The sequence below is a fragment of the Ictalurus furcatus genome, chromosome 25 (assembly GCF_023375685.1).
Source record: "Ictalurus furcatus strain D&B chromosome 25, Billie_1.0, whole genome shotgun sequence".
Lineage (NCBI taxonomy): Eukaryota > Metazoa > Chordata > Actinopteri > Siluriformes > Ictaluridae > Ictalurus > Ictalurus furcatus.
This window is the reverse complement of record NC_071279.1, coordinates 1,241,357-1,252,517: the sequence shown is the minus strand read 5'-3', so window position 1 is coordinate 1,252,517 and position 11,161 is coordinate 1,241,357. Positions and strand designations below refer to the sequence as shown.

The 11,161-nt window shown below is 38.5% G+C and overlaps 1 protein-coding gene across 2 annotated transcripts in view; it reads right to left on the bottom strand.

The window, feature by feature from the left end:
* exoc2 (exocyst complex component 2) overlaps positions 1-11,161 on the bottom strand; it is a 32,839-nt gene that overhangs the window by 3,335 nt on the left and 18,343 nt on the right. Inside the window, exons 21-27 of one of the 2 annotated variants that reach the window (XM_053614030.1) lie at positions 10,249-10,315; positions 9,724-9,840; positions 5,127-5,268; positions 2,891-2,946; positions 997-1,119; positions 804-865; positions 571-630 (exon numbers count right to left, since the gene is read on the bottom strand). In XM_053614030.1, the coding sequence (XP_053470005.1) occupies positions 571-630; positions 804-865; positions 997-1,119; positions 2,891-2,946; positions 5,127-5,268; positions 9,724-9,840; positions 10,249-10,315 (627 nt within the window). Of the gene's footprint in view, positions 1-570; positions 631-803; positions 866-996; positions 1,120-2,890; positions 2,947-5,126; positions 5,301-9,723; positions 9,841-10,248; positions 10,316-11,161 lie in introns of those variants that run through there. The other variant, XM_053614031.1, reaches the window with a different exon arrangement.

Here is an 11,161-nt window from a genome sequence, read left to right as displayed (position 1 = left end):
ATAACAGCAGCTCTGATATTAGTGCTGGTTGCAATTCAAATCACAAGTTTACATTCATATGTTCGACAAATACGTTATCATTTCTACAGTAACAAGTCATTCACAGACACTTGTACAGTGGATTTTTTTCTTTTTTCCTTATTAACTTCAAGAGTGAGAAGAAAGGAGAGGCTGGTGCTATAATGTCAGTGATAAGAACTTATTTGTTTCGTGTAAGTTCCACAACAATGAATCTTACCAGTTAAAAAGTATGATGTGTTGTTCATTAATATATGCAAAATTGTACCTGTAAGTAATATGCGGTGGTATAAAAAGAATAAACTACTTCTGGACTTGCTGTTATAGGTAATTAATCAACGCGGAGGCTGCTTCAGACAACCTTGTCGGTGATGATCGATCTATAATAGCACACCCTATCGTGTTCTATGCTTTAGTAGAGGAAGCCAAAAATCATGATCACAGTTGGAATACAATTGATTGTACACCCCTACTGCAGATGTTTCAATGTTTAATTTCTTCTAATCACAGGATTGCTGGGTTTAAGGAGGTAGATTTAAAACACAAACTCACTTCTTGTCAGCTCCACTCTGAAGCTGTGGCAGGGCCTCGACTGCTTGCTTAAAGCTAGCTCTGAACAACAACAACAAAAAAACATATGAGGAAATGAAGGAAAGCATCTTTATGCTGTTAAATTAAACCATGACACACTCCCCACTGGTTATGTTCGAGTAAGTGACATTTCCTTTATGGATGAGGTGAGTGTGTGTGTGTGTGTGTGTGTGTGTGTATGAGAGGGCTCTCACTGGCTCTCTGGGGTCAAGTAACAAACTACAGCATCCTTCAGTGCACAGATTTCCAAACGTGCCTAAAAGAAAAAGCAAAGAGAAGTATGTGTAAGTCATCTTACCATCTCATTCCTACCAATATCTCAAGCCTTTACTTTTACATAATGTACTATTTTGTTGTTGGTGGGTTTTTTTTTTCTTTCTTCTGTACCTGCAGTGCACCGTTCTTGCTAAAGGATGACACACACTGCATTAGACGGCTCATCTCTTCAGCCACAGATTCAACGATCTTTGACAGAATACGTGAAACCAAGTCCTTAGAAATGGTGAACACCTAGCAGAGAGAGAATATACAGAGATAATAATAATTTAAAAAAAAAAAAAAACACAATAGAAAAGACCAGAGAGAAAGAAATCACACATAAAACACAGAATTTGCAGCAAAAATATAATTGAGAAGAATTTCCTCAAGTGTAGTTGATCAGTTAGGATGTGCATGGTTTACAAATAGGGATGCACCGAATGTTCGGGACTGAACAATCGTTGACCGAACAATGACGTGTTTGATGACGCGACCAAATAGCCTAGCAACCAGAGTGAGACGCGCGAATTTCACGACCTCGACGAGGAGGCGTGCGCATGCACGAGCTGTGGACACGCGCGTTTGTTTTGTTTCTGTCACGTCGCGAGACGTAAGGGAGTAGAGTACGGAAGCAGGCGAAGACGTATTTATTCAAGGGCAGGCAGACAAATCCTATATCTACTATAATACTGAAGTGTACAGGGACGCGATGCACTGCACTTTTTTGTTGTAGGGTACAGAGTGTTCCATTCTTTCAGCAGTCAGTTATACGCCGAACATCGGCTATTCTCTATGACCACATCAAAATATTTTTATTTTACTAATTTATTTATTTAAAGTTATATTGTGCCTTGTTGGTAGCCTGTGCCTGCTGGAATGAAAAAAAAATGTTCAGTGTTAAATAAATATTTTGAAATTGTAGTTTTTGTAATTGATTTTTTTCTTTGAAAAGCAAGACAAAAAAGTAAAAAGCAAATTTTGACTAATTAATTTATGCAATGTTGAAAAAAATGGCAAAATAAATGGAAAAAACACGAAAAAACGTGTTCGGTATTCGGCCAAGTTTTTCATCATATTCGGTTTCGGCCAAGAATTTTCATTTCGGTGCATCCCTACTTACAAAGTCTGCTGCTTCAGTACTGCAGATAATGTGGCAAATGCATTATTTTATTTGTATGTTGACATTTTTAAATACACACCTATTCTGCCATTCCATGAACCTGATCACATACAAATTGCACAACCAAGTCAAATGATGTCCCCAATTTGGTTATCTGCCAATTTGCACCATGAACCAGTTCTCTCCTATCACTTGACAGCTACTAGCGGGGAGGGAGAGGTCAATCAAGTGCTTCCGCTGTGATAAGACATTTGGAGGAAAGCACTGCAGTCCTCTTCTGCATATATGAGCTCACAGACACGCACGATTGGTCATGCACTGACTGGCAGGGGATAGAGTAATGCTTTTATCCAAAATGAATAAGAATTGAGACAGGATATAACAGAAATTTTGGGTAAAGGGCAACTTAGTTGGTGTTGGGATAGTTGATCACTGGCTTTCTTATTTTTTCTCTCTCTTGTACTTTATTAAAAAAACGTGCATCCTGTTACTGAGAAACCTGAAAGTATAAAGTCTTCTGAAAGCTGAAGATTTTCCTGTTTTAGTAACAACAACATATTACAACAAGCACATTAACGTAAACCTGTGATTCACCGGATTAAAACAAAAAAAATTGAAGTAGCACCTTTTAACCAATCAGATTTGAGAATTCAACAGTGCTGTGGCACAAGTCTCTGCAGCAGATTTGAACCAGTTTGAAGCACACACTTGCCAGTTAGAGCTCTGTTTTGGGTCAGAAGTGTGTAAAAGGAGAATTGTTGAGCACTTAAAATTTTGCAGTGAAGACAGGCATGATCACACCCTTTGGCTTATTCATAGCAAGAAAGGGTGAAGCGTAAAAGATAAAAGCAACTACATGAACACTGATGCAGATCTGAAGTATGATGAGGTTTTATAGCTTACCTCAGCATGAACAGAGATGATACTGACCAAAGCTTCCTTCAAATAACTTCGTACACCTAAGAGTGAAAAACAGACACACAGAATGAGATACAGAAAATTGAAGCGGGAAAGCAAGAGACGTACGAGAGACATAGAAAGAGGCAGAATGTTAAACAAGCATGTGACATGAGTAAACACTAGTGTATGCATTGCAGGAACATCAGAGTATAGGGTCTTTCCCTTTATCAAGGCTTGGGTGCAGAAGAAGTCCTGGAAGATTCTACAGGGCCATCACGGTCACCTGACTTGAACCCCATAGAAGATCTCAGGTGGGATTTGAAGGCGGCGGTTGCAGCACACAAACCCAAGAATTTTACTGACCTGGAGGACATTGCTCATGAGGAATGGGCTAAGATCCCTCAGGAACGCTGCCAGAAGCTCTGCATCTCGTTTGCAGCAGGTCATAACAGCAAAAGCGTGCTCTACTAAGTACTAAAGATGCTCGCCATGATGGGGGTGAATAATTTTGAAACTGGAGAAATATTATGAGTTGCATTTTCTGTTGAATTGGGGGAAACCACTTGAAGCATCCGTCGTGTTGAACTATTTCAATTACTTTTGTTGGATTTCTTCATTGCTAAAAGTCTGTAAATTTTGACAATAAACCTGATTTGCACTGGGGGTTGAATAATGTTGATTGCAACCATATTCATTTTCTTAATTATGTATTTTGCGCACAATTTTCAAAAGCATTGCAAACTGCTTCTGCAACTGTGTTTCCTATTTGTGGATGCATAAATTGTGACATAATGCAAATGAAAAGGCAAATCGTGTATTATCAGTTGCATTTTTGGTTACATGAGCATACAGCACACGCCAAATTTCAAATAGAAAAGCAAAGTCCATTTGCAATCCCATGTCTTACAAGCTATGACCCAGTCATATAGAAATAGCAACAGTAATTACTCAGTTTGCTATTTCAGTTCCCTGAGTCGTGTATGGAGCCTGACTAAATTCAGATGGAATCGCAGATCCCTTTGCATCTGCATTTCCGATGCCTTGAACAGAAACCTGCCAATCAGTGCTGGGGGTGGGAATACACCATGCGGAGTGCTTGTATTTGGAAGTGACGTTTGAAGTTGAATGATGTCACAATTTATGCATCCAGAAATAGGAAACACAACTGCTTTTGAAAACTGTCAGCAAAACACTTCCATACAAAAGAACCATCTAGGGCTGTGATCATTATAAATGCTACAGTAGAGGCGAGATTTAATTCCATGGCTCCACTTGGAATCGTTTAATACATCTTATTACCGATTAAAGTGATATTTTACCCTACAATTAACAAATCCCAGATGCTCAATCAGCAGACGCAGTAACATCCCCTCCCCATACTATGTAAAGCGCTTTGAGTGTCTAGAAAAGCGCTATATAAATGTAACTGTTTGTCCAATCAAGAATATTATCGATAAACGCTACATATAGAAAACAAAATAATTATCACAAACACCCTGTAGTTTTTCAGGGAAGAACACACAATCTTATATAAAGCCACTTAAACTTTGTGGAGTAATTACATCATAGTCAGTCATTATGGGGTCAGAGTTTGTTAATGGCGGAACTGGCAGGTAAAATAAACTAATAAACACGTTAACGTGAATTGACAGGATCTTTGTAATTAACCTGTTTTGTTTTGCTAAATTATAATCTGCACATGCATTGCAAAAAGTAATTCTCTGTTAAAATGTGAATCATTGAAATTCCTATTACTCCTGGGACGCTCTGAAATCTGATAAAAAGGCTGTACATCTCCACCCCCCCACACATTTCTCTCACTTCTGGATTCTTGACTACAAGAGCAAGAACACTGAGGATGAGTCTAGACCTTAACTCTTTGATTTTTAAACATCATTTACACATCCAGCTCCTGATTTTAGATAGCTGAAGACTCGAGTGTTAAACACTATTTAACGTTTATACCATATAAAACGAGGTTCATTTAATAATGAAAGAGAGCGATTATAAAAACGCAGAAGTGACAGTCAAAGAAAAAGTATGCGTGTGTGAAATTTTCCACTCGGTCTCTTGAGGACTACACTCTTTTTTTTTTCCCCCCTCACGTGTCTGAAATGTTAACTTCAGAGGGACAAGAAAACGCATGCATGAATTCAAAATAAAAACAGTCCATTAGAAACAAGGATTCCTACCAGTGCATTATATTTTCATTACACCATACATCAGCGTGCAGCCATACCTGTAGGTAGTAGGCAGTCTTTCCAGTCAAAGTAGCCTGCATAGATTCCTGGCTCCAGAGAGCCCACAATGGGATCAGATTTCTTCTCAATGTATGACTCAAGCAGTCGTTCATCCAACTGACGAACTGCCTCGATGCTCACCTAAAACAGACACACACGAAAAAACAAGATACCTGCTGACATTTAAGCATTTCTATGTTTAAATAATGCTTGTGAACAATTTGGGTAAAATGGGTGTACATTGCTTTTTACTAAGTGCCAACAAACTGAACAAGTTGGTAAGGAAGGCCAGCTCTGTGGTAGGGATGGAACTGGACAGGGTGGAGGAAGGGACTGAGAATTAATTAATAAGAATGAATTTCCTCTACGGGGGATCAATAAAGGTATATCTTAACTTTTTTAAGCACAAAACATTAATTGGTTTCCTCCCTCTCTCTCTCTCTCACACACACACACAGTGAATAAACTACTCACTCATGCATGCCAGCCAGCTTGACTAAATTTCCCTGAAGTTAAAGAAACCACCGCCACATTAATGAGAAATGTAAACGTATTGATTACTAAGTGTGAAATCCTTTTTACTGTCATTAGTCTTTAATAATGCAAGAATAAATTCCCAAGAACTGATGCCTTAGCCAAAATCCAATAACAGTAATAAAGACTTTATTTAGCCCAATAAATCTTGGAAACAATGCAAAAACGTGAGACAGCAGAGCCTTCAGCACTGATCTTAACACTGTGATGTCTGTGCACCCGTCCGCCCGTTGAACGTTTGTAGGATTTATATGGAATGATCATTGTAACCATCAGATCAATTGATCAGATCAGGTTCACAAAGAGATCAGATGTCTAAAATAGTTTTTCTTCAATACTGTGCTTCATATTTGGGTAGACTGTAAAACATGTCAGGTGATTAAACTTAGAAACTTAAGTTCACCTGCCACCTTAAAAACGTGAGTAAACTCGACTTGAAAATAACCTTTGTTTCAACTCAAAAAGTTGTGTTTTTCAAGTCAAGACAATGAATTACTTTAAGTTTAATTTTTGAGAACTTATAAACTTGAGTTCAATATCCAAAATGTGTCATAACAACTGGAGTTAAAGAGAAGAAATAAGTTCACATAACTTAACGGGGCTATCATGTTTTACAATGTATTTAAAGGTACACATATTAAGAAAGGCATTCCCATCCATGTCGTGGGCACTGAGCTCTAATTCTATAAACTTTGTACTTGTGTGTACATGGTGTCGCATAGTGCAACGAACAGTGAACAGTGAAATCGAAATCATCATTATCATCATCATCATCATCATCATCATCAGCAAAAAGCACAGCTCCAGTTTTCTGTTGTGTTGAGGAGCTAATCATCATCTCGTGTTATTTAATGGGTGTGGGCAAACTAATACAAATACAAAAGTCTACCAATTGTGTGAAAATTGAGCATTAGTTGTTGTGTCATTTTGTTTAATGGCTTAAAAACAACCTTATCATTTGCCGTCAAACATCACTATATACAGGGCTCTACAGTGCGACCATTTCACTCGCATTTGTGACTGAAAAGTACTTTGTGCGACTGTGAAAAAATATTGATTCGCACCGGTGCGAGTGACCTGTTCGGAGTTGTATAATACAATCGGAATAAAAACTAAAACTCCAAAATGCATCTACACCGAGCAACAGTTACTTTCACACTGCTTTTAATCTCCTCAGTCGACCGAACAAGTGTGGAAATACTGCAGAGAAGCCATTATGATGAAGAGCAACTCCGTACATCATCTGCTTCTCTCAAACCGCCATCTTTTATTGATCCCGCAAAATGACCTGCACCTGCGACCTGCTCGTGTAGAGACAGTGGTAAATTAATAATAATGTTAACATTACAAGGTGGGTTTAATTCAAACTTCTTTATTAAATAATTCCTAACCTATCATAATCAAGAGTAGCAACTGTTCAGTCTGTAAACATACAGTACACTGCAGCTCTCCTTCACTCTCATCAGAACTCTAATAGACAGAGCATTCACTTCATTTAAACTCGGGGTTGCCAGATATCACTAGAAAAGTCAACTCCAGTTTCAATTAACCAACAGTATCTCATTGCTATTATTTTAATTCAATTAACAGTGACCAAGAGCAGAGAGCTTACATTTAATTGTTTATGATAGACCTCCTGATTAAAAGTTAAACAAGAAAAGATTGGTATCTGGATCGGTATCGGTTGTAAAAATCCTGATCGGAGCATCCCTAATGAACACCATAAACCTAAAGCGCTTTGCATCTGATGGACAAATGAACTTGCCCAATCACATCCTATATGAGATTATTCAGATATCTACACAATACACACAGAGCGGTTCGAGAACAGACTCCAGCCCAGAACCATGACAGTGGAAAATGTCTAATAGTGTAGCTTTAAATATATTTAAGAGGAGCAGACTTCAAAGACTGAACACTGAGGTTTATTGCATTTGTTTACAAGATGGAACTGGTTAATGTTTTTTTTGTTTGTTTGTTTTTTTTAGGGTCTGTAAAATTAACTGAAAAGGTTCAATTTAGTTTATCAGAAGGTAAATTAATTGTGTCATGACTCACACTAACCCCTAAATTCTGTCATAATTGACAAGCTCAAGTTTTCTCATGCCTACTTGTGTGTTATATTCTGGCACATTAACGTTACTAACTATAAAAAACAAAAAAAACTTCAACCGTGCTCCTAAATTTTTGTAATTAGGAGCACAAGTGCTCCTAAAAGAAATTGCTTCCGTACAGCCCTGATATATATATAGACAAAAATATTATACTTGATCATTTATTTATTGAGGAAAATTATTCAATATTCCATATCTGTGAGTGGCAAACTTATGCGAACTTCTAGGATTAGCAGTTTATTTTGAAGGTGAAATTAGAGTCAGGTGTTTTCAATCAATGGGATGATAATCAGGTGTGAGCGAGCACCCTGTTTTATTTAAAGATCAGGTATCTATCAGAGTCTGATCTTCAGAACACATGTCAGTGCACGAACAAAGGAGACTTCTGAGGACCTCAGAAAAAGAGTTGTTGAAGCTCATCAGACTGGAAAAGGCTACAAAACCATCTCTAGAGAGTTTGGACTCCACTAATCTACAGTCAGACAGATTGTGTACAAATGGAGGAAATTCAAGAGCATTGTTCCCCTCCCCAGGATTGGGGCAACCATCAAAGATCACTCCAAGAGCAAGATGTGTAATAGTCCACCCAGGGTAACTTCTAAGCGACTATAGGCCTCACATTGGCTAATATTAATGTTCATGAGTCCACCACAAACACTGAACAACAACGGTGTGCATGGCAGGGCTGCAAGTTGAAAACCACTGCTCTCCAAAAAGAACATTGCTGCCCATATGCAGTTTGCTAAAGATCACGTAGACAAACCAGAAGGCTATTGGAAAAATGTTTTGGGGATAGATGAGACCAAAATAGACAACATTTTGGTTTAAAACAGAAGCGTTATGTTTGGAGAAAGGAAAATGATTCATTCCAGCATAAGAACCCAATTCCATCTGTGAAACACGGTCGTGGTAGTACCATGGTTTGGGCCTGTTTTGCTGCATCTGGGCCAGGATGACGTGCCATCACTGATGGAACAATGAGTTCTGAATAAAGGAAAATGTCAGCACATGTGTCTGTGAACTGAATCTGAAGAGAAAGTGGGTCATGCAGCAAGACAACGATCCTAAGAACGCAAGTCGTTCTATAAAAGAAGAATTAAAGAAGAATAAAGTTAATCTTTGGGAACGTCCAAGTCAAAGTCCTGACCTTAATATAATAGAAATGTTGTGGAAGAACCTGAAGCGAGCAGTTCATGTGAGGAAACCCACCAACATCCCAGAGTTGAAGCTGTTCTGTACTGAGGAACGGGATAAAACTCCTCCAAGCCGACGTGCAGGACTGATCAACAGTTACCGCAAACGTTTATCTGCAGTTATTACTGCACAAGGAGTCACGCCACATACTGAAAGCACACTCACTCACAGATGTGTCATATTAGATCATTTTCCTCCATAATTTTTTAAATTGGGTTCTTTAAGACATTTGTTAAAATGTATATTTATGCAGATTTATAGAAAATTCAAAAAACTTTCAAGCACCACTGTACATCATATAAATAGATACACATTGTACATTCATACAATGTAATTTATTTATATTTTAAGTATCAGTATATGTGTATTTGATGACTAGAAGGCCCTGTTCATGTTTAATTCCACAGCACTGTTGAATGGTAGATTCTTATCTATTTTCTATATATTCTATAACATTTTCTATATGTTCTGAATTTTCTGTAACAGCACAATTTGGACAGTAGGTCCAGCTGTAATGTGTTAATGTGCTTGTTCTAATATGTTATCATTTCCACAGTACAGTAACTTACACAGTGACTTGTATAGTAGACCCATAGCACTTGTGTGACAGTTGTGGCATTAATATGAATACCCTCATGCCTCTTCTGAGAAGCTTATACATGAATTATTCACCAACAAGCAAAACAAAAAGTAACGCACGCACACTATGGTGGACCGTCCATGTGTAGGTGTGTGAATGTTTGTCTGTGCTTACTCTGGTGATCTTTTCAGCTGTGGTGAAGCCATGTTTCTCCAGGTGTTCAGCAAGGTTAAGGAAAGTGTGTCTCTCCAAATACTGACAGTTACTCAGAATTATGAGAAGGCGCTGTTCCTAAACACATACACACACACACACACACACACAGTGTCAGCTCGATTAACTGTCTATCCAACAGGCCTTAAATTGTAGATCTCTGCACATCAGATTTTGTAAAACATGTGAGTCATTAAGCAAGAAGTGAAGGGGATGCAAGATGAGTAAGAGAATGACAGAAAATGTATGATTGAACGCTACCAAAGACAGGACGGAGGGGAAATCAGCAACCCTTTCACCACATGGAAGGGGAAACCCCCGAACTTCTGCATAGTCTATATCAATCTCATTCTAGTTAACTCAGTGCTCAATCTATTTTTCTACCATTTTGATGATAATATTGCATGTTATCTACAAAAGGAGCCTAAAGAGATTTAAACGATCATAAGAAGTCATGAAAGTGAAAATGATTCAACGGAAACTTACTGATGATGGACTAACGTCTTCGTGAACGCTTCCAAAGAGATCGGGTGATGCCATATCCACAGACAAACTAAAACACAGATCATAATTGTACACATAACTACAATACAAACAGGTGCATGGGTATGAGCCCTGTCAAATTAGTTTAAAACTTGAAATTTTTCCCAAAATGCATCCGAATAATGACTAGCCGATCAATTTAAACCTCAGAATGTAAAAACTTCAAACTACTTTAATTAACATGTTAATCTGTTTTCACTTTAGTTTACTACAATACAGTTTACTATCTGCTAGCAGTTGTTCCACTGGGATTTTTGGATATTTTCCCCCAACTGGGACTTGCACCTACCCACCCCCTCGCTAGCTAGTTCTTCCGTATCACACGATAACTACAACCAGGGAGAGTAGGCCAAGCACATGCTTCCCCTGAGACATGTAAAACCAACCTCCTCATCTTTTCAAACTGCTCATGCAGAAAGAGCAGCGTAACACACTCGGAGTTAAGGACTATTTGCCTTATTCTGCAAGCATGTGCCCACAAACGCCCGCGATTAGTTAATCAGATTGATGGGGAGAGAGAGTATACGATCCCTCCCACCCAGACCGCATAGAATTTACAGAGAAATGCATCCGATATAATTGAATGGAGCTTCATCGTGCGGCAAAACAACAACGCAAAACATACTGTGAACACAACAGAGAACTTCACAAAAGATTGGAAGGTTTTAGACTGGCCAAGGAAAAACCAGACCTGAACCCAACTGAGCATGCGTTTCACCTCCTGAAGCGGAGACTGAAGGGAGAAACCCCGTGAAACAACCAGCAACTAAAAGAAGCTGTAGTACAAGTCTGGAAAAGCATCACAAACGAAGAGCGCAACAGTCAGATGATGTCAGTGGATCGCCGGCTTGATACA